Here is a 23,080-nt window from a genome sequence, read left to right as displayed (position 1 = left end):
GCGTTTTGTGCCCTTGCTGCCTGTGTGGAGCCGACAGCCTGATTTCTGGTTTTTGATTTTTTGCCAGCCCGTAAGAACCGCAGCTGCCCATCATCTGGTTCCAGACCATGGAATGTTGCGTGCTAGTCGAACCATACTTTGTTCAAATCACATATATACTGTAACTTGTGCTTCGCGAGCATTGAGCTTCATCTCTTGTGTATCTTTCAAGAAATCAGGTAATAGCGTCCCGGTAAGCCGGAAAAGGAGCCTAGTAAGGGAAGCACCAGAGGAAACGCCACAAGGCCGGGAATAGGAAACGCTGTGCTTGTACTTGCATGACGCTTACCAGCATCATGCATGTGTGCATATGTGTATGTGGTAGATGTTGGAGACATTGTTTGTCAGACAGATGTCGGGGGAGGGGGGGTGTGTGAAGCAAAGACAGAGGCAGCCAAAGTGGTGGGGGTGGAAAAGTACGAGAAAATGCAAAGCATATCAGGAAAAGGGGCAAGGAAGCCAGAAAATTAAAATGTCAAATAGGACGACAAACTCGGTCCTTGTCGTGATGGAGGGTCAACGTAGGCTCGCTCCGTCATATGATTAGGATAAAAATATGAGCAAAGCACACGTCTTGGACAAGGTCAAATATCGACGCTCGCCCACCACCGGCCTCTAAAAATGGTGTTTCTTTTTGTCTTGCTTTCTTTCCTTTTTTGTCAAATTTCACATCTCGCTACCAATACACCTCAAGCATCCTTCTCAGTGAGGACTGGCCCTCAGCAACTTCGGTGGCTGCCTCTTCCAAAAACCGCTCAAGAAAGCACACTTCAATCACTCACCTTTAGTGCCATTGATCACTTGGAAGCTTTGTCACCTCCAGCTCAAAATAGTACCACGAAAATAAGCCACAAAAGCACAAAACAACAATGGCTGCAAATTCGGCAATGACGACCGGCAACAATGCCGACAAACCAAATCCCAAGCCGGGACCCGAGCCGCCAATGCCGAATCCGCCCCGGCCTGACGAGACGTCGTCCTAAAGGGAAATGGAAGGACCGAGCCGGTTTCCTAGTGCTTTCCTCGTATCGACTAGCTTCAGACGGTCCGAACCGAACAAATAACCAAGTGAGAAACTAGGGAAGGAAAGGAAGGAGCGACGAGGGCAACGCACGCCGATGGGCAGGTGAAAGTGCGGGGAGATGAACATGTACTAAGACCAGGGATCGGGACATATTGGGGGCGAAGACAGCATAGAATGTACTACAATGTGTGGAGCGTGTCTTGGGGCGGAACTGCTTGTTATTTCCTTTTGTCCCGTTCACTTTGTTTGTCAAATTCATTAGATTGAAGTACAAGAAGAATCTCATCAAGCTTTTCACAGAATTACCAAAGAGAACAGAATTGAATTAATAGAAGTCAAAGGCATCTCAAATACTTAATTACAAAAGGCTGGTTGGTGTACATGTCATCCACGATCCTCTACAAAGAGCACCTTCTAGGTCTCTTCTTTAAATGCTCCAAAGTTTCCCGAACGCACCAGCTCCAAGATCTCAAACGTCAACCGCCTTTCCGTCTTTTGGTCCATGACACTGCTTCCATCATCATCACCATCCTTGTCGTTGCTGTTGGTGTCTTTGCTATGGTCCGCGCTGCCAACTTGCTTGTCTACTGCTGTCTTGGGAGGCGGGATGTGGGCAACAAGAATGCCCTCTTGGTCCATGAAGTGGACAGTGGGGCCACGTGCCCCATTGCTGGTTAAAGGCGGTGGTGAGGGATCGGCGTAGACCACCAAGTCTGGCCCTGGTGTGCCACGCCATAGTCCGGCCATGTATTCCCAGTGGGCTATGGGGGGGAACGAGTCGTTGATGGGGATGGAAATCGCACACTTGTCCGCAATGGCAAGGCTGTATCCAGTGGTGACCAGCGCCACAGGCAAGAGTTGGGATGGCTGTGAATTTGCGAGTGCTGTCGTTGTCGAGTGAAGGGAGGGGCTGGCAGAGGCTTGTGAACCGTCACAGGTCTGTACCATCCGAGAGCTCTCAGATGCTTTGGACGAACCTTCACTCTGCAATGCCGAAGACAGTGAGGCCGGCGAGAGTCGCAAGTCCATTGGAGACCTGGCTGGTGATGGTGGACCGTTGGAGATGTCTTTCCCCTTCCTCGACAACGGAACCGACCCCAAAATCTCCGAGCTGCCGCCATCCGTGTGAATGTGATCGTTGATTTCAGTCGCGATCTTGTGCCAGGTTGGAACGAGCCGCATAAGATCCTCGATCGTGCTGATGGTAAAAGAGAGCGACGTTGGGTGGGCGCTCTCAAAGCTTGTACTCCCACGGCGGCTGTTGCAGTCACCACCAGACTCTGGGCTGGGTGCCATGCTCACATCTTCGCCATGGATGCTGCTTCCCACGCCGCTGTCTGTGTTTCTCTTCTGCGTACCATGAATTCCAGAGGCAACGCCATCGGCCTCGTCTCCTTCCAGAGGGGCCATGGTCCAACTGCGGATGTTGCACTCGCCGCAGGAGACAAGTGCTCGCTCCACAATACGGCCGACAGCATCTCGAAGAGCAGCATTGTGGCCCTCGATGGCAATGAATGGACCGCGACGAGGAGGCACTGGCCGCGGTGGAGAGATCCTGCGCAGTACTTCGTATTTCTTGAGGTAAGACACACTCATTACCATGGCCCGGATGCCGCTTGCCTGGCTGTCTCTGTCGACGATATTTCCGTCGTCGTCGCGCCTGGCCACAATGGGCGTCGGCGATGAAGCAAAAGTGCGCATGTCTTGAAAGTGCGCAGGAGTGGCAGCAAGTTTTCCAGTCGGGGGCCCATTGCTTCCGGTGGATCCCCGGACATTCGAAGCGGATTGATCTGGCGCCATACTCGATCCCGACAATCGGGCTACTTGGAGTGCCGGAGATACGTCAGTCATGAGAGGGGGCAACTTGAGAGACTCGTCGGTGAAACCCGACGTGGGTCGCGAATGATTCTGTTGGAGGAAGCGCTCACGGTTGCTAGCAGGTATCCTGCCAGAATCCAACGTTGACCTGCCGAATGCTGTTTGAGCTGAAGTTGGTGTTGGCATTGGACGAGTTGGAGGTCCCGCAGCCGCACTACCGGGGCCTGAAACTTGGTAGTATCCATAGCCGTCTTGTGGGGTGGGCGGTGGCAGCCGACTAGGCACGATCCCATGGCCTTCACCTCTGGCTGGATGCCCCGATGCAGGTGTGAGAGGGCCCCCTATGGTATCATAGCTATGACGAGGCGGCGGATGCCCTGCATATCCTCGTGGGGCATGGCGCATTGGCGGTGGTGGAGGTCCCATCCATGGGGATGCTGGCGGAGGAGCAGGACCTGAGGAAGGATACTGCGACACAGATGCTGAATGAGGTATTTGGTTAAGCGAAGACGAAATATTGTCGGAGGCAGGGCGATATGGCAGCCGCATGTAAGATGGGTGCATGCTACCCTCACCATTTTCGTAAGGAGAAAATTGTGCCGAGAAAGGAGTAGGTGGCTCATAGTGCCGCATTCTCTGGTCAGATGGAGCATAGGTGTCTTCGATCTTGTGGCTTGGATAGCCACGGGGCACAGCGCCCACCGAACCCGGTCGTCCATACGGTGGCAAGGGTCGTCTTCCTACGGCCTCTCTCGAGATGGCACCACGACCACGAGGAGGCGACTGGTGCTGTTTCGGGCTGGGACTGGGATGAGGAGGGCGAGAACGATCCTCATCCACATCGAAGCCGTCAAACGAAGCTGATTGCATACGCCCGTGAGGAGCAACAAACGGTGAGGATGGAGTTGGGGCCAACCTAACCGAGCTAGGGATGGAGCGTGACGAAAGAGGCGGCGCCTTGAGGCGGCGGCCACACTTGTCACAAGTACCCAAGTCCGGTCCATCACCGGCTGCGCCGCTCCGACTCTCACTGCCAAGCGACGACGCAGTGCCCTGCTGTTCCCCGCTGGTGTTTTTCTTCTTTGCTCGCTTGGGTTGATAGCGATAATCTGGGTACATCTCTCGATGGCGTAGTTTTTCTTCTTCGGCACGTTGTTTCCAGTACGCTTTGCCTTTGCCATCCAGCTCCCTCCACATTTTGCCAATAATTTTGGAAATGTCCGGATTCGCGATGCCGGGGTTTCTTGCCACGACCTGAGACTGGTAACTCTGTCGATACAACATGAACACGTTGCGAGGACGTGGGATTTTTTGCTCTCTACAGAGACAAAACGAGTCGTCCGCAAGATGGCCTTCAGACAGCACGGGAGTTTGGGTAACAGACATATCGAATCGAGAGTCTGCGATGTCCCCGTCTTCGTCGTCTACTTCGTCGTCTTCGTATTCACTTGGCGGTGTTGCAGAGTCACACGGCCGTTTCCGACTTGGTAGAGGCGCAGTGCCTCCAGGTGTGTTGTCCCGGCTGTCACTTGCTAAGTCCTTGCCATCTCCAGGATCGCCGTCACCACGACCTTGGACACGCTCGTTATCATTGCTATGAGCATTGTAACTGAGATTTCTTGGTGGTGGCGGTGGCGTGAGATCCAAAGGAGGAGGCCTGTGGGCCTGGGCACGCGAACCAGTTTTTGGTGATGCGATATGTCGACCTTGCGGTGCAAAACGGTGGCCCAGCGATCCGTTTCTCCTTGCTGCGCCTGGACCTTCGTCAGGCGTCTCGCCATCGACGGGTCTAGTAGTTTTCAGCGTCATATCTGCTGTCGGGGGTTGGAATGGATATAGTGAAATAATGAGCTGGAGCACACAATGAGCTTTGTGCTGCACTTTTGATTTGAAACCAAAAGGACGAAGACGGAGGGCAGAATGCGTCTATTCTCGGGTGGGCAGGTGCAGGACAAGGAAGAGAAATAAAGTAAGCGGCTCGAGACGCAGTGCAGCAAAGAGATCGATAAACCGGGGGACCGGAAACTGAGAGGGGAGGAAACCGAAGAGAAAGAAGACGGTAGAAAAAACAAAATTCTCAGTCGAGAGTAGGACAACGGGTTGTATATAACGAGGAAGGTACAGAGCAAAAAGGAAGGACAAAACAAGGCAGCTGCCAAACAAGGGATGGTCAGGTGAGAGACGTCCAAATATAATAGGAAGGGAAAAAGAGACGGGAGTTCTATTCGTGGGCAGCAAACATAACTCCAGTGTAGGTGGAGATAAAAGAGAATGAGAGGGAGAGGAGATCCATACAAGACAACAAAGGATGTGTGGTTTGCAGGAAGATTCAGGGAGAAGAAAGAAAGAAAGGCAGAGGGCATGGAGACCTAAAATAGGGCCACATGGATTCGTATGACAACAAACGAGGGACGAAGAAACAAATGGGTCAATCCCGGCAATGAGAAGCAATGAAGCAAAGAAAAACTCTTGTAAAGACCAAAAAAAAAGGGAAATGAGAAATGAGAAACGGATTTTGAGACAAAATCGGCAAATACTTTAGGGAATGGTACGGGAGACTCCTAAGGTCAACGGTGACGACGGTGTTTTGAACGGTGTACGCCGCTCGGTTCAGTCAATGTGCATGAGACGACGAACAGCGGCCGCAAAAAGACGAAAAAAAAAGAGAGAGAGAATAGGTTGCGGATGTCGAAAGTTTCACCGGAACCAAACATGCCTGTCGTTTGGGTCAAACTGGCAGGCGTTTGGTCTGGAAAGAGAAAACAGAGGACGATGAAAGTCGAAGAAATGCCGATACGAAATGTCTGAAGAGATAAGTTGTGGGTATCACTCTCCGTTGCCTCTCTCTGAAGAGAATTAAAATATATCGATAAATGGTCGAAAATGAGCAGTAAGAAAGAAAGCAAGAGGCAAGAAGAGACTGAAACAGGGTACCTGGATGTACTTGCGAATAAAATACAACAAGCACAAGTAGACGGCAATTGCAACGGACGAGTCAGGAGCCGGGATATTGTGAGTTTGAAGCAACAATCCAGGCCTGGCCGCACCGCTATAACATGTCACATATAGCTGAGAAAAGTGTATGCTAGCGGTCATGCGATTGGATGTGTCAGACTTGCCAGCAAAGAGATATGTGATATCTCGGCACATGAGAGGGAGCAGAAAGAGTGCATCAAATCAAGTCGTGCGGCGTTTTCTCAGAAAGAGCAACTATTGCGATAGGAGCTGATGTTTGTCAAAGCGTGCAGACCAACGTGGAGAAATGGCCGAAAGGAGGATCACGAACATGCCTCGAAAAAGTTTGAACACAGACTGGGTCAATATCTCCAGAGCCGTGAGAGATCGACGAGGTAAGGCGAAAGTGGAAAAGTGGTTGATCTAGAAGCGAATGGCGACCATCTTCAAGCTCGGGGAGGGGGAGCAGAGCTCCGGGGTGTGATGCATGGCGGCTCAAAAGGAAGAAGAGGCAGACGTATCGCGGAGACGGAAGTCCAAGGGCGGATGAGGTTGGTAGGACGGTTGCTCAAAGGAGGTCGTGGGGGTCGTAAGAAAATACAAAGAAGTACGCACAAATACGAATGTGAAAAAGGCGACTTGGGGAAGCGAGGACAACAGGATCAGTGTAGGAAAGAGCCTGAGCCATGCCTGGCCTGCTCCTTCCCTTCGTGCACGAAACGAGGCTGCCTGAGCGCACCTTCTGGTTTCGATGCCGTTCGCTTGCATCGCAGCTTCCCTTTACAGCATTGAAGGTAGGAGCCCCTTGACCGGTTGGACGACTACTGACTCATTTCTTTGTCTGTGGATCTTTACTGGGAATGCATGCATCTCAGCACACCGTTGGTTTCCCCTGACCAAAGCCAGTCGCGATGTGTCGTCCATCCATGCCATTCTCTGCATTCATCGAATGCGTCCTGGGCGACAAGGCGACGCGCAGAACAAACAATAGGAGCCATTCTCTCCCTGTTCCTGCTCTCTTTGTATGCTCCTTCCCCTTGCGCCCTGCGTTCTTGGTGTTTTTGCTTCGGAGCTCTTTCCCATCCCGGACAAAGGTAAACAGACGTCCCAAAAAAACTAGGAAGGAGGGATGCAAAACGACAAACCAACAGACAGATGCTAAAAGAGGGAGGGGCGATCGAGGGATACCAGCCGCTCTATCCGTAAAGTTTCGTTTGAACAAAACAACAAGACAGAAATGGTGTGCTGCAAGAAACACCATCGGCGTCAATAGATACAATGTACTTCAAGCTGCTGTTTGCGCCGTCCTCCCCGTCACACTGTTCAGCATGAAAGTTCATGTACCGCGTCACGCCCCAGGCTGCCTTCTTAGCGCGTGAGCCTCCTCACGTCTGCTATTGCTGCGTCTCCTCCGCAGGATCAGAAAAATACGCGCCCAACAGACATCGCGAATAAGGGCAGCGAGCTGACAATCCGTGCGACAACAAAGCGACAACGGGCGGTTGGTCCCAATGCGGGACAACAGGCCAACAAACAGTAGCCTAGAATGGCTAACGTGCATGAGACAATGGCCTGCCAGCACAACAAGGTGACGTGCCCTGTTTTCAGTTTGCTGCTTTCTTTCTTGTCCCCCTCCCTCGTTTTCCCTCTTCGTTCTTTTTTTGTGCTACCGTATTGTTCGTTTGCAACACTAGCCCGTTTCTTATTTCACCGTATTATTACATGCAGTTGTTGAGCGACTGGCGCTTGTGATAGGTCCGTGGGCTGACACGACGGAAGCAGTACGGTTTATGGTTGTTCTCAATGCTGAGCGTCCTCTCATAAGAGGTCGATCTTAACAAGTTTCCGCTGCATGGCTTTCTCGGGCCTCTTCCAACACGTCCTACTGTCTAAAGTACTGCTCTTTCCGGCCTAGGCTGTTCCCGGTTATTGTTTGCGACGACATCATCTCTCTTTGATTTTGCAGGTTTGATGTACGAGCTGTACACCCTTTTCCATTGCTCTCGTCTAGACTGTTTTCTGAACATCATGCCCCGCTCGGAGGATGTCCCTGATCAGCCATGCACTGTTCAGCGCGGTTTGGACATCTCGTTTTGCATGGTATTGTTCTAGGCCTCCTTCCCCGTCTGCACTAGCCTTGAGAGTTGCATTTTTAAGCTGTGATTGTGTTTTATTTTTATTCGTTTCCGCGTGTATTTCAGGTCGTATCCCAGCCAGCGACTGACAAGGGTCCTGCATGCATAATGTTATTGATTTTTATTTTTATTTGGTCTTCTTTTTTCTTCCTTTCCACTTCCTTTTCTGTGCTTCGTTTTCAACGCCCATGACCTCCCTGCTGTTGTCCTTGACCCCATACGGCGCTATTGCGTTTGTATTTTTAGGTCAGGGCCATCTGACTGTTTTGTGTCTGTGGTTTCTGGCTCTGGTAGTTCGTTGCCCCCATTTTTATTGTCCCTCCTCACTCCCTGGCTCACTAGCTTCTTCTTTGTTCGTCTCGAGCCCCCCATTTTCATTCCGCGCTTTAGATATCTCCATGACAAGGTGCCTTGATTAACAAACAAGTGCCCAGAAGGGTAGCAAAAGTGTTATCGTGTCAAAGTCAAGATCAACGTACCGAAAAGGAAAATGCGCGGCACGGCGGTACAAATCCATTGGGACTGGCGTCCAAGCGCCAAACACAGGAGAGCAAGTAATACTGGCTGCAAGTACAGGTGCATCAATGCGGCCTCCTCGGCTGCTTTCTGCGGACAGCAACCAACAGGCGCCAAGAAAACGAGTATTGGTAAGATACAAAATTACTGGCCAAAAAACGAGGCAGTGGACGGATCCTGTTCCGTCCGAATTTAATTCGACTAGCAACATTTTCGTCGTCTTACGACATATAAGGACAATTGACCGCAACGAGTTGTTGTATGGAAGAAGCCACGGAAACAAACAAGTAGAAAAACTCTGTGAATATCACATTGTATTACTCCATAGCTGGTCCACAGCCCAACGATCGATGCAACCACAATCAAGATGCAAGTTAACTACCCATAACGTTTCGTTGATACCGCTTGGCCGCGCTTGTACGTCGGACTCTGTAACTTACAACGTTGTCTATCTGTCCATTGCTTTGTCCAAGTGGAGTGCAAGTATCTGCGATACGGAAATGGGCAATGGGGAGTCTTGGACCCTGGGGGTCGAAAAATATCTCCCGGGGAAAGTAGACGATCGACAACATGGGGGTCACGCTGCTACATTTTGGGTTGGCGTTTGCATAGCCGACAGCCAACCACTGTAACTTCTTTTGAAGGGGACATGTGCATGGTGCAGATGGCTTCACCAACAAGCAGCGAGCATGATGCACGCATCAGCCGGCAGCTGACTTTCACAATGCCGTTTCGTCTGCTGCTCGTCAATCGTTTCTCCACCTGTCAAAATCTTATTCCCTCTTTCCCACTTCGCCGATTAGATATGATGCTTGCATTACGTCCCCCCGTCGAGCCTTGTGCCCTATTGCGCCCGGAGTTCTCAGATCGTGCTCGGTTCTGATGCAGTTATGAGTTGGGCAGCGAGTGTGGCAGTCTTGGCTGCAAAAGAAACGAATAAAAAATGCTTAGTTTCTAGTACTTCTCTTTTGCAATTATATTTTACCGCTTACACTTGCCTTTCGCGGCTATCTCATGCCATTCGGCTCTTTTTTGTTTTCGTTTATATTTTTGTATATTTAAAATCACTTTTCCTTCGACGCTGCCCGAAGCTTCCATTTCTTTGATTCTGTGCATGGGATTGTTGTTCTCCCTCGCTTCCCCTCGGCCAAACCACCTTCACTTCATTCCTTTGTGTCCTCGAGAGTCTAAGCCAATCAGCTGAGCTTGTGATGGTTGGCCAAAATCAGACTATTGGAGAACGGCGAACAAACCGCAAAAGGGAGGGCAAGAGGTTGATGGGGGCCAAAAGGTGGATACTGGCTGAATGTGGAACGTAAGACGTCCTCAAATAAGCAAGAATCAACTGCGCTCATCCAACACGAAAAGTCCTCTGATGAGAAAAAGGCATGAAAAAATTGAAATGGGAAATGAACTTGGGAAAATAGCAGGTGTGGTGTGACATGATCCTGAAAATGATGATACTACCTTTGTTTTCTGTTTTCGCAATCGACTCTTGCGTTGGTTGCACTGTCTGTTGAGAATAATATGGATTTTCTGTATTTGCATTGATGCAGTCGCATTGGTTCTTCTGCCGCTGTCGTTGGTCGGGGAACAATTCCAGCGTCCCATCGATTCAGACGACAAGTGTGGTTGCATGCATACGAAAGAGTGCATGTGTTTGAGGGAATAAAGGAAGGATAATAACAGAGTGCTACAAAACGGCTGCAGCTGGATATGGCTTCTATCACGTTTTTCTACGATGTGCCTTGTCTTCTCTTTTCCTTATTCTCATTCTGTTCGGAACATACATCGGCCCTTTGTCCTCACCTGCGCTGACGTGCGCCTTCTGTTAAGACGAGAATTGGAGAATACTCCATTTGGTTAAAGCTTTATGTGGCACAAACTGCCACGCCATATTTAATTATTTTGTACCCAAATCCTTCTATTTGCTCTCTGCAAACCTCAGCTTATTATCATGTTCCTATGTACGGAGGTGGATGTTGTGTACAGCATTTTCAAACGCCTCGCTCCCTTCTGTTATTTATCCTTTCTATTCTCACGTGACGGAGGCGCTCTGACCACCAACAGACACCATTTCCTTGATAGTCCTGTCTATATGCCTTGAGCTTGTTTTTATCTACGCTGCCCCCACGTCAGGACGTCGTATTTGAATTGTGTCACAAACGAAAATGACAGGAAAGTGTGACAAAATGCCTTGCTCTATAAGAAAGAACGAAATAAAATTTAAGAATAAAAAAAAACCAAAAGAAAATACGACGTTGCTGGGCCGGGGGTATGAAATCCAGACCGGCCGAGCAGTCTGTTTGGAAGAGAAATGCCATACATCGCACCGCCAACAAGAAAACAAAAAAAGGAGGCGAGTTTCAGCAGGGTTGCTGTGCCTATCGCGCCCCTATACGGAGTACATACATTGTGATGAGCTGAAATAGTCGACATGCCGACGTGGACACTCGTAAATGAGTGCGGAGTAATACGATATACACACCCATAGGCAGAGAGAAGGAGAAGCCGACAAGGTCACGGAAAGCACGGCTAACTAGAGTCTTGGCAGAGAGAGCGATGCTCGAGAGGGGCGTCTGAGGCGTTGGTGCTAAGACGAAATCAGATAAAATTGGGAATGTGTTTCTTTTTCTCTTACCTTTTTTTTTTTTTAAAAAAAAAAAAAAAAACCGACGATAGTATTTTGTGCGACCAACAACCAACGTGCCTTACCATTTTTCATGGTCTCATTATAATTGGATTTGGGGGCCGTATTCTCTGACGTGTCTCGCATTGGAAGGACTGCAGCCAAAAAAAAAAAAAAAAAGCAAGACTTGCAGTCAACACCCTTGTCCAGGGCAAACGCGGCAACCAAGAATTGCAAGAAAATGACTTTGCGCAAGAGCAAGACGCGATCACAAACCAGAGAGCACAAAGGATGCGGAAGCGTTTGCAAGAGATTACGAACGGGGCGTCAACCGCAGAAGAGACAAGAGAGGGCCAGACCGGCCAGGCGCAGGAGAGGCTCTGGCATGTCTCTCATCGCTGTCGCTCCCCGAAAAGGTCCGAACCATGCATACCTATCAACTGTGGCGTTTGATATATCAACAACTAAAATGAGAAGCAGCGGATCCAATAAATGAATCCTATACGAAAGGACAAGAATGGGATGCGAGTGCGAGAAGCATCATAAAATCACAGGACCGAAAATGCGACGGGCAGTCAAGTCGTTTCGAATAATACATCCAAGCATCATGTCCCACGAAAGTGGTTTCCTGGTGGCAGTCTGCCTGAGCCAGTCGCTGCATACGCTTTGCTGTCTGCGATCCTGAATGCACCTGCATGAAATGACATGTCTCTTTGTAATTCTAGACCTTGGAACGGCATCGCCTCCGCTCTTGGTCACTCCTTGCCTGGTTTCTCTGGCCGGGCTTTCCTCGTTCCTATTGACAGCCGTTCATCCTCTGTGGATTGTCTTCTGGTTCTCGTTTTCCGAACAGTGCGTAAATACTGCGTCAAAGGCATCGGTCGCAAGCTTTACCTATTCCGTCTGCACCCCTGTTTATCCTCTCATCGTCTTTCATTTTGTTTTCTTTGTTCTGCCTCCGTCATGAGACCCGCATGTTACTCGTTATGCCCCAAGATGCCCATGTTGAGCCATAAAGTGAGGACGAACGTTGCTTGCCTGCTTGTTGCATGTTGCATATAGATTGGGGACGGCCAGCTGAGCTGCGCTTTTTGCTCATGTCTGTTTCGACATGTCGTCTACAGGGCCTGGAAATGAGGGCAGAGGCAGAGGAAGAGCACAATATTAGCACCACTGAGACGAACAGAGACACAACTATTGCTATAAAAATGGGACGCCATTTTCGTAAGCCAGATAGCTTCCCCTGAAATGGGGATTGTTGCGTCGCCTATACGATTCTGGTCTTTGGTAGCTGCTTCTCTGTCGCAAAAAAAGCAAGACGATCATAAAACTGTAACAGGGAGAAAAACAAGAAAAACAAGACAAAATAAAGTAAATTAATAGATCCTTCCTTTCCGGTTGTCGTTCGCCGTTTTCGCCTGTTCGCGTCCCGGTTCGCCGCTGGCACAATCTTCCATCTTACACGACCAGCATCCTTCGTCCGGTCTCGGTCGCTTCCTTTCTGTCTCTCTGTCTTTCTGTGTTACTGTCTCTTTCGTTGTCCCCCGCACCCCCTAATGTCTATAGTACTCATCCTCATTCGCCATGCCAAGTACAAATGAAATGCGCAGCTCATTCATACTATGAAGCCTTTGGCGGTCTCGCTCGTCAGCAGCTGCGCGCTCCGACGGGCGTCCAGAAAGAGCTCCTCGCACTCCGCGACGTCCTTGACATCAATCTCCTTGCGGCCGTTTACCCGGGCCAGGATGCTATAATTGTTAGACAAAGAAAAGGGCCCCGAAACCAAGTAATACGAGTAAATACGAGTGCAGACATTGTCACGAAACGTACCTGGCAGGGGCGAGCAGCTGCAGCGCGTACCGCAGGCTGATGCGAACGCCCTCCTCGGCAATCTTGTCGATGGCTGCATCGGTAATGGGCGTGGCCTCGGTGGTCGCGCGGATGCGCACAATGCGCTTGATCTCGTCGGCGTCATAAGCGTGCGTCGGGATGATCAGAAGGCGCGCCAGGAAATCCGGCGGGATCCCGTGCGCCGCCACCAGGTCGTCGGTGCCGCGGATCGTGGTCATGCCGCGGTTGGACGCCAACACGACAATCGGTGCAATGGGCGACTCGAGCGCGCGGTTGAGGTACGTGAAGCACTCGACGTCGAGCATGTGCGCCTCGTCAATGAACAGCACGCCGGGCACCAGCTCGGCGACGCCCTGGTCAATGTACATGCTGACGACCTTGTTGATCTCGCCGCGCAGCTTGTCCGTAATCTCCGTCATGCGCGGCTTCATGAGCTGACCCATCATCGACATAATGTCCTGGCCGCCCTGGGGGCGCGCGTTGGCCATGTCGAGGTCGTGCAGCGTGACGTCCTGCACAATCTCCTTCTTCTTGTGCACCTCGCCCTTGGGGATGGGCACGTACTCCTCGGCTTCGAGATCAAACTCGGTGGCGTATGCGTCGGAGCGGCCGACGCGCTTGCAGGCGCCCGTGTTGGCCTCGATGTAGATGACATCGCCGACGGTGACGCGCTCCTTCTGGATCGCCTCGTAGATGCTGGGGTCCAGCCGCAGCTTCTTCTGGCCCTTGGCGCTCTTGAGGCCAATCAGAAGCGTGCTGATGGTCTTGCCGTAGCCGCCCAGCGGGTTCTCCGCCTCCTCGGGCGTCAGCTCTGTCACCTCGCCCTCGTACACCTCTTTTGTCTCGCGGACCTTGAGCCCGATGGCGCGCCGGAAATTCTCCATCAACATCTCCGTTTTCTTGACCTCGGTCGAGTACACCTCGCTGCCGACAATGGGGCAAAAGGGGATCTTGGTGCCCAGCTCCTGGCTAATGGCCAGCGCCAGAGCCGTCTTGCCCGTGCCCGGGCCGCCGGCCAGCATCACGCCGCGGCCGGCCATTCTGTGTGCGCGAATGAGATCTACAACGACACCGCATGCCTGAGAGACAGACGAAGCGACAACAAGTTAGTTGAGTCGTCCCCCCACATGCACGTCTTCCACGTTTCATGCTCCCACCTACCTCTCGTGCTGACGCCTGACCGACAAAGCCAGATGCCTGCCGTTCTGCCGTGCCATCGCTCTTCAGGCCGAGGCCCTTGATGTGCGTGTGGGAGGACGTGCGGTGGTCCCGGTTGCTGTTCTTGACCTCGCTAATCTGCACCATTTTGGGCGATTCGGAGTGTGGTCGTCCTGGCCGCGCCGTGCGGAAGCTGTGGTCTTCGGGGGTCGTCTGGGGGGGGGGCCGGGGTGGAAAGGACGGTCTTTTAAATACGTAGAAGCAGAGACTCGATGCGCGCGCAATGGATTGGACGGATGTCGCTGGATGACGACGAGAGAGAGATGCGGTCGTGGGAGCTGGAACAATGAGATGAGGTCAAGACGAGAAAACCGGACCGCTTGCTCTTTCTCTTCTAGACTTTTGCTAGGGAGGCGGGCGGCGCGCCTGCCAAATCTCTGGCGAACGCGACCGTTATCGATAAGGGAGCTGCCAAAGGATCAATTGGGTCACGTGCAGGCCGCAACGCATGACACGTCGTGCCTTCCTCTTGAGTTTCAGGGGAGATTTACATTTTCTACGTCGTACAAAGCTTCAATATAAATAAGTTCAATTTCCAATCATTGACGTACTGCCATTTAATATCTCGAGGTTCTATTTCAAACGAAGAAAATGACGCGCTCTACTGTGGTATTTATCGGCCTATTGCCAAGGCCTCTCCAGCACCATCTCCAAACGGCAATGTTCAGTGTGAACGGAAGTTCTCAATTTCCTCGTCACTGTCATCTTCGGCTGCAAGCATGGGAACAGCTTCGGGTTGTCTTCCCCTAGAGCCGACTAGGCCAACTTCAAGGTCGGCCGCGGAGCTCACAAACGGCGCGTCAGCCGCCGTTGCAGCGGCAGCCCCGGACGGCTCTGACAGCACACCCAACTCAGTTGCTATGGCTGGCGCACCAACGGCCTTGTTTTCCGGCGCCGGTTTCTTGGACAAGGCCGCCCAGAGCGCACTGCCAATGATCAGACCACAGCCCACCAAACTCGTGGGACCCATCTCGTGGCCAAACACAAAACGGTCAAAACCGGCGGCAAAGAGCATTTGCGTATAGACCATGGCAGTGGCCCGGTTGGAGCGCTCGAGACCGAGGCCCTTGGTGGCGAGGATCTGGGTGCCAAAGCCGCAGATGCAGATGAGCATCAGCAAGACCCACTGGCGTAGCGAATGCGGCAAGGCGAACTGCAAGGCTGGCTGGCCGATGTCAAGGATTGGAGCAAACGTCAGGACGCAGAACGTGACGACAATGCAACAGGTCGAAAAATAGTTAACGGAGACCAGAGTGTGGGCGCGAGTGCCGATGGCGCGGATGGTGGCAAAGGCAAAGGAGCCGCCGAGGACGCCGAACAGGGCGACGGCGATGGCCAGCAAACGTTGGCCAATGGAGATGTTGCCGGAATCGGCGTCGGCCATGCTGGACGAGGAGACGGACGGAGTGTCCAGAGCCGCGTCTATGGTGGCGTTGACCATGTCACGGACGGCCACGACGGTGGCGTTGAGAGCTCCAGCGTCGAAGCTATCCGATGGCTCGAACGACTCGGACGGCGCCGCCGCCGACGACGACGAAAACAGCGACAGCGGCCGCGTAATGAGAATGATGCCAAAGAATGCCACAACAGACGCAATCTGCTCCTTGCGGGTAAATGGATCCTTCAGCAGGATGGAGCAGATGTAGCCCGACACGCTGGGCGTCAAAAAGGTGAACACGGTCGCCTCGGCCAACGGCAGGTACATCATCGAGTACCACATGCCAAAGATGCCAAAGAAACCCGTGAGGCCGCGAACCACGAGCAGCCAGCGCACACCTGGTGGGCCAAAGGGGAACTGGGGTATGCGATAGTAGTGCATGTACCAACAGCTGACACCGGTGGTCACGAGCATGCGGACAAAGAGCAGCTGGACGGGGTGGAAGTTCTGGCCTTCGCTGTCCAGCTCCAGAAGGCGGGCAAACAGGTTCATCAGGGCACCGAAGAACTGGGCACCAAAGACGAGCAAGACGGCCTTGTGGCGGGCCCAGATGCGGGCCCACATGGGCTGTGGTGCGACCGTTCCGGGCGAGGATGCTGGACCATGCGATGTTGGGTAGGTGCGATACGCTGCCGAGGACACGGACGGGCCGTAGCCGGCGTCCGAGAAAGAGCCGATCGATAGGCGGTGGAAGGCATCGTCCTGCTGGAGCAGTCCAAGGTGCGAGTCACGGGTTTCCTGTTGTGACGGGTTCGGGGACACTGTCTTCTGGCGGTACCGGGCAATCTCTTCAGCATCGGCGGCTCGGTCGAGAGTGGAATAGGACGCGGTCCGATCAGAAGCGGAGGCAAGCTCGTTGACATGTTCATCAAAGTGTGTCTTGGCGCTGGGTGTCTGAGGCATCTGGATATAGGGCATCATGGTGGTGCTGGGTCCTATTCGTTTATGAAAGCGGTGAACGGGTGTCTCGTGTCATTTTGTGACTGGAGCCACTTTTGTCGATGGAAGTGGAATTTTTATCAGGTTTGATGACGAGGTGGACGACAATCACCTTGTCAGCTGGTGTAGATGAAACGTTCCGATGTCGAGTATATGTCCAGATGGGCCAGAGGAAGTGTGCTTTGTTGTGTTGTTGGGTAAAAACAGAGGACGGCCTTCTTTTGGGAGACGTAGTTTGCCGGCTAGGACGGATGTAAGCAGGCGGCAGGCAACGAAAGCTAACCGCAACCAAAATCCAACGGGAGGAACACGAGTCTCTGCAACAAAATGAGATGCGAGTCCCAAGAAAGCGGGATGGATGCAATATGGATTCAAAGTTTAAAAGTTTGAGCCGAAAAGGAGTCTAAACAGAAAAGCGAGGAACATAGAAATAGGATCTCATCTTTAGGCGGCCTGTTTTGTTTTCCATCCTGGTATACCCCTCTTTTCTTTCTCGCTCTTATGCCCCGGTCAACAAACTTTTGGCCCATGTAGTAGACGATGTACAATGACTGCTTACGGGCTGCTTGGACCCATCATTATTTGTTTTTAACGTGTCGAGTAGAGTTGTCAAAGGCTGGGAAAGGGGCGCGATAGCGGCGTGGGAGGATAAACTAGGCGAAAGAGGAGTCGTGCTTGGGCACGTTTTTTGTGGGCTCTTGCACGTCGCCGGTAGTGGGTCGCACTCAGCGGCTGCGGGTATCGGCGTCCGGTCCGGCCGCTACGAGCCAGGATAGGAGGAAAGGTGCACAATTTGGGAAAGAGCTACCAGTCTACCCAGTCAACAAGCCAATCACAGCATTCTCAGCTTTTGACAGTGTCGCATCAACAAGGAATAGAGAGGAGGTGCCTCATGTTCAATTGTCAGAACCGAATGTGCTGTTTCTGAAAATCGCTTCTTGGCGACATTTATATGGCACCGGGTATGTTCCGGCGATGTACGTGCCTACCGGAGGTGTCAACAGCTGTCCTACGAGAAATGTGAAAGGCAGTTAAATTTAATTGATATTACAGGTTGTCAGGCTGCTCTACCCGATGTCGTGGATATGAACTGTCTAAACCCCTGCAGGAACGACCGAAAGCGCCGTCTACTTGTGGTTGCTCGCAAATGTTTACCCCGAAAGTGCCCCAAGGTCTGAGAAATACAGGGCGGTTGACCGGTCAAATTGAACCCGATATCGCTGGAGATCGGCGGTCTTGGGCCCCGGGAACAGTTTCTCTCCAGTGTCTCTGAGTCGTCGACTTGTTACGAATTTTCTTGTTATTTCACTGCAAATTCCAGACTGACTTTTATTTCAACATTTCAGTTAGCTATTTAGCAAGAGGCAAAGTAAGAAAATAATTCTGTAAGGTTAAACTCTTGGCAGTGACTGGGCCGTTGCGCTAATACAGTGAGATACCTGGTGCAATGACGACAGTCCAACCTATTATTTGTGATATCCCCAGTCGTGCTCATTGAAGGGTATGAGCGTGCATGGAGAGATAACGCCATACCGACTTCAGAATGGCACGCAACATAGCGTGGGTTTAATTATCATTCAAATATACTGTCTTGTCGACGGACGGCTATACATGCATCGTCGCTTCATCCGTATTTCTTGAGCAGCTTGTCGACAATGCTCATAGCACCCCTGCGGTAGCTTCCGCCAAAAAGGGAAAAGTGGTTCAAGTGGTGATATAACTCGTACAATGCCACGCGGTCCTCCCACTCGTGGACCGGCTCGTCTTTGGGCACCAGCGTTGTGTACTCGCGCCAGAATGCCGACGAGAACCCCCCAAACATGCGCATGATGCCCAGCTCATACTCGGAATGGCCGTAGACACTCGCGGGGTCATACACGACCTCCTCGACGCCGGTGCTGTCGCCACCGCTGCCGACAATCCGTCCGCGGCTGTGGTTGCCGCTCCAAAGGTCGCCGTGAATGACGGCGGGCCGGATGGGTCCACCGCCGCGCTCGCTGCTGCGCCGCAGGTGGCCATCACCCAGCAAGCGCGGCACGACTGTAGATGCTAGGCGCTCTACGGACTCGGACAGCGTCTTGTCGGGGCCGTTGTTGCGCAGGCAGGCGGCGAGGATGTGGCGGAGGCGGTTGTCGGCGTAGAACTCCGACCAAGACGCTTTCCAGCTGTTGTCCTGCTCGGTGGAGCCGCAGCATGTCGTGACGGGGAAGCCAAACGGCGTGCCGTCGGGCAAGGATGTGTTCTCTCGCGTGTGCAACTCGGCCAGTTTCGACGCAAACGACAGCCCACTGCCAGCCCTGTTTCCACCCCCGCTTCCACCGAGCTCGAGAAAGTCTGTCGCTAAAAAGTGCTCTCCAGCTCGGTTCTGCATCTCTCCGTATGCGTGGGCCCGCGGGCAAAAGTCGGCGACGGCGTCAGCAATGGCGTTGAGCGACGCAAACTCGCCTCGGAACATGGTCGCGGCGCTGGCGCCGGTTCCCGTCTTGACAAAGTATTTCACGCGTTTGCCGTCTTTGTCGCCCGTCAATTTGTACGTCGAGGAAAAACCAGACCCGCCGTGGGACTCGATGCTGGCTGTCGTGCGGTCGAGGCCGAGCGCCTCGACGAGGGCTGGGTCGACGTTGGAAGGCATCTTCGACCTCGGACGTTCAGTTTCGAATGTCGAGGCGGCTTGCGAGTCTCAATAGTCAATTGACGACAACTTGTCAATCATTGCCTGGGATCAGCGGCCGTGTGGTGGTTTGTTGAGGACACTGGCACGAGACATGATGTTGAGGATGTGGCATTGTACGTGCTCGGAGGCTGGTCGCGTTGCGGTTTTGCTGAGGGGCAACGACGTAATAGATTGGCAGACAATACAAACTACGCACCTGCCCGCCAAACACTGCTAAGTCATCCTCTCACGACAAGCAACTACGATCGACATCAACAAGCCCCAAAAACACACGGCTGTGTCATGATCTCAGGCCAGAATACGACACCACCTGCATGCTGTACCGCAAAGGCAGGGAGACTTCCCGTGCCGCTGCAGCATGGCCGGTGCTATCCGACTCGGTGTGATTACAGTGTAAACCATTCGTCGGTGTCTCCCGAGAACGAAGAAACGATGAAGATGTCGCAAGACGGCAACGCATTTTGTAAACACGACATAGCACTGTCTATATGCTCGCTGAATCGATCCAGAGGCATTTGGCTACAGCGAAATTTTCCTATCGGAACCAGAATTTCTGAGTGGCAGAACACATGACATCATGTCACCTTGTGCAATGGGCGCCAAGGTACAGAATGCTGTAGAATAGGTGCTGAAGACGGTGGTGATGCGCTAAAGTACGCTATAGCGCATTGACTTGCAGCTTTGGCTTCGCCACAAAAAAAAAAAAAAAAAAAAAACGACAAATACTTGCCCTTCGGAATTGACTCGGCAAGCGTTCGGCACGATGATGCCACACTGCATTCGCCCCCGAAAAGGGGTCCTTCTCACGTGTGAATGGGCAAGAAATTTAGATTAAATAAATAAAGTACGACAAGTGCTGTACAGTTTATTGGTTTATGTGTCTGTCCACCAGTCAGCGGCCTTCCTCTCAGAGAGAATCTGGATGTAGTCAAAGTCGCTTTCTACTTTGAGGCTGGCATTGGTTCGGATGTGAAACTTTTTGCGAAATATGTATTTTGTTGTATGCATTTTTATTATTATATATTTTGTAGAGTAGTCTTGTGTCGTACCGTGCATGATTTTGAGCTTTATCCAAGAAACGCCTCGCACTGTCCGAACATATCCCGAGTGAGAAATGCAAACCGAAAAAGAAAAGAAAAAAGTGGAAAGATGGAAGTGAATACCATCAACCGTCGCTTGTCGATGGAAATGTCTGTTGTGCCTGCAATGGTGTGAACGTCACAACAGGTTGGGGGCCACACGGCGCGCCCTGCCTGCCGTTGTGCCCCCCTTGACATCCTAGGCTTCCCATTCAAGACACTGGTCATGCAGCCTTGTCCCTTGATAAGAACTCTGTTTGTCCGTTTGGCTGCGTTGCCAAGTGTGCTGAGATGTGTTTATTGCCAATAGTGTGGCGTCGAGGGCGGGGGGAATGTAGTCAAAAATAAAGACAAAGATAAAGATGGCTTGCGGTGAAATTTGGCAGGACGTAAATGATAAAATGGTGTATCAACGCTAAAGTGGAAACGGACAAACGACATAAAAAAGAGAGGAGAATGGAAGAAAAGAAAAGCAGAAAGCCACAACACAGTACAGTATGTCGTGAGAGCTTATATCATCGCCGCCGATTTAGTACTTGTCGCCGTAGACAGAGCTGGCTGCCGAGGCCAGCGTGACGGATTGCTTCAGCGGGTGCATGTCCGAGGCCACACTCTCCTTGCTGGTGTTGGTCTTCTTGATGAAATGCAGAGGTGACTTCTTGTCCTTCGACGACGAGGCTGCGGATGGTTTGGGAGCCTTTGGAGCCTTGGGGGCCCTGGGCGGCGCGAGCCTGTGGGAGCCGTACTCCCAGCAGTCGTTGCAAGGGCACATGGGTGCGCCTTCGAGCTGGCGTCCACCCTCAAGCTGCGTCGGGTTGGGGCTGGCGAGGGCGAGTTTGCTGGGCCATAAGTTTTTGGAGGAAGAGGACGAAGAGGAGGCCGAAAACGCGGGAGGAGACATGGCGATGAGATACGGTGGTGTGTGTGAGGTTGAGGTGGGCAATGAGGTGATGTTATGTTGACGTTAGGATAGACAAAGTCAAACGAGTTTTGGTCAACGTATGCCAAAGAGAGTCTGCGGGCTTGGAATTGAGGAGTAAAACACAAATAAAAACAAAGAGAAGGAATCAAAATCAGAAGAAAGAGGGCCCGGCCGAGACTTATACTACTGGGATGTCATTTTTCGACTGGCAGAAAGTGCAAGTGCGTTCAAACTCGGTTCGGGAAAGCGCCACCAACAAGCCAAGCGTCTGTTGGTTTAGGTCAAACAAAAGCAGTCATAACGCGACAGCCGTGGATTGGGGGCAAATGCAAAGCGTGTAAAGCCGAGACCCAAGATACCCGATCAGTACTATTTTTGCAGAAACGCAAGACAAAAATGTCAGAGCGAAAAGGGTTGTAGGAAAACAGGAGTGGATGTTGAGGCTTGGCATCAAACCTGTTCCGGGCTCCACTGACCGGGCGTTCCTTCCTGACCTTGTCACCAGTGAGCCCATTCTGTCTCTTCTATCTCTGTGCTGTTTCCTCTTTAAGCATATGTTCTGCTAATCCTTTGTTCTTTCCTTCTATACACTCTTCCACTCCTGAACCGCCTTTCCTTTGCCCTTCCTTTGCCCTTTCCTATCTTGGTCGGTTTCGAGCGACGACGCTCCTTCCATCGAATCGACTTGTTTTGACATAACAAGCCGTCCCTTGCCCTGGGGCAGCAGGAGCCACCCAAGCCAGTCCAAGCCTAACTAGACCTAGGGCCATCCCGACTTACACCCGTGAAAGACACTAACCGCGCGCCCAGCCTAAACTTTTCCCTCTTCCCTCGGTGGCAGTGGCACCAACCCGGCAAACCAAACGAGACTTTGTCTGGTCATTCCTAAGCTTTGGCACCAGGACGAACGAAAAAACCCACGGTCGCCTCCCAAAGACGGCGCCGAACGCCCCAAACGCTCCTCCTCGAACAACATGGCCTCATGGCTTTCGAACTAATCAGTCGGTGACTCTTGGCCCAGTTGGATTGGGTTCTTTTGCCGAATGTTTGGCGTTCCTATTCACAAAATACAAAATACAAAACATCTTCGGAGTCATACGTCGTACGTGGCAAGGACCCTTTTCTGTCGAAAGCTTTGTACGTCGTAAGTTGCGTCGCATGAGCTTCGAATGTGGAGTATGAGCTCCATCGCGGAACTGACAACCTTTTTCTCCAATTTTTCTATTTTTTCCTTTCCGCTCCGTTTCCTTACAGCACCAACCGACTTGCGACGCTATCGGATGACGGACATTCGTCCAATCACGGGGCCGTCGCATAAACAACTTCTGGCCGTCCAAATGCCCGTTGAATATGCCACGACATGCTCCGGCGGAGCGGCTCTTTTCTTACTTCTTACTTCTTACTTTTCTTGTGTCTGGGCTGGCCTGATCCGGCAAGGCTCGTCTCGACTTCTGTAATCTGTCAATGTCGCGATGCCATGACGCCTTAAGTGACTCTGATATTTTGACTCTTTTGTATGTCGCTTTGTCACAAGGCGCGAGGTCGTCTTGACATTTGACTCTTCCTGATTACTTTACTTTCGAGATGACCTTTCGCCCAAGTGCTATGCTTCACGTGGGGGTGACCAATGCGCAAACTCGATGCGATATCGGTGCCTTTTGTCCGGCAATCAGGTCGCGAATTGTTTTTTATTTTATTTTATTTTTTATTTTTTTGCCTTTTTTATTTTTATATGACGTTGTCAAACAGTACAATGTAGCAGTCTCGTATCCCGCAGATTAGGAGTTCCGACTGGCCGCTCCGAGAAACGGTTGTCAAACTGCCCGTTTTAGGCCGGCATATT

General features: G+C 51.8%; 6 protein-coding genes across 6 annotated transcripts; all 6 read right to left on the bottom strand.

Moving 5' to 3' along the window:
• Positions 1–1,477: 1,477 nt before the first annotated feature.
• SPBR_01752 (uncharacterized protein) lies at positions 1,478–2,764 on the bottom strand (the record flags this gene model as incomplete). The annotated part of the gene is made up of 1 exon (XM_040760062.1): positions 1,478–2,764. The coding sequence occupies one exon, from the start codon at positions 2,762–2,764 to the stop codon at positions 1,478–1,480; it is 1,287 nt and encodes a 428-aa protein (XP_040619453.1).
• Positions 2,765–3,222: 458 nt separating this feature from the next.
• Positions 3,223–4,690, bottom strand: SPBR_09078 (uncharacterized protein; the record flags this gene model as incomplete). Its single annotated transcript, XM_040767204.1, has 2 exons — positions 3,223–3,349; positions 3,798–4,690. 2 exons carry the CDS (start codon positions 4,688–4,690, stop codon positions 3,223–3,225), a joined length of 1,020 nt encoding a protein of 339 aa, XP_040619452.1.
• Positions 4,691–12,731: 8,041 nt separating this feature from the next.
• SPBR_01639 (RuvB-like protein 1 (pontin 52)) lies at positions 12,732–14,272 on the bottom strand (the record flags this gene model as incomplete). The annotated part of the gene is made up of 3 exons (XM_040759949.1): positions 12,732–12,864; positions 12,947–14,046; positions 14,129–14,272. 3 exons carry the CDS (start codon positions 14,270–14,272, stop codon positions 12,732–12,734), a joined length of 1,377 nt encoding a protein of 458 aa, XP_040619451.1.
• A 577-nt stretch (positions 14,273–14,849) lies between these two features.
• On the bottom strand, positions 14,850–16,544 carry SPBR_01574 (uncharacterized protein; the record flags this gene model as incomplete). Its single annotated transcript, XM_040759884.1, has 1 exon — positions 14,850–16,544. One exon carries the CDS (start codon positions 16,542–16,544, stop codon positions 14,850–14,852), a length of 1,695 nt encoding a protein of 564 aa, XP_040619450.1.
• A 1,642-nt stretch (positions 16,545–18,186) lies between these two features.
• On the bottom strand, positions 18,187–19,194 carry SPBR_01884 (phosphotransferase enzyme family protein; the record flags this gene model as incomplete). The annotated part of the gene is made up of 1 exon (XM_040760194.1): positions 18,187–19,194. One exon carries the CDS (start codon positions 19,192–19,194, stop codon positions 18,187–18,189), a length of 1,008 nt encoding a protein of 335 aa, XP_040619449.1.
• Positions 19,195–20,844: 1,650 nt separating this feature from the next.
• SPBR_02124 (uncharacterized protein) lies at positions 20,845–21,216 on the bottom strand (the record flags this gene model as incomplete). Its single annotated transcript, XM_040760431.1, has 1 exon — positions 20,845–21,216. The coding sequence occupies one exon, from the start codon at positions 21,214–21,216 to the stop codon at positions 20,845–20,847; it is 372 nt and encodes a 123-aa protein (XP_040619448.1).
• Positions 21,217–23,080: the final 1,864 nt, after the last annotated feature.

Source organism: Sporothrix brasiliensis, assembly GCF_000820605.1.
Source record: "Sporothrix brasiliensis 5110 chromosome Unknown Cont18, whole genome shotgun sequence".
In the NCBI taxonomy this organism is placed as follows: Eukaryota; Fungi; Ascomycota; class Sordariomycetes; order Ophiostomatales; family Ophiostomataceae; genus Sporothrix; species Sporothrix brasiliensis.
The sequence above is the reverse complement of the archived record's forward strand: the minus strand, read 5'-3'. Positions and strand labels throughout refer to the sequence as shown.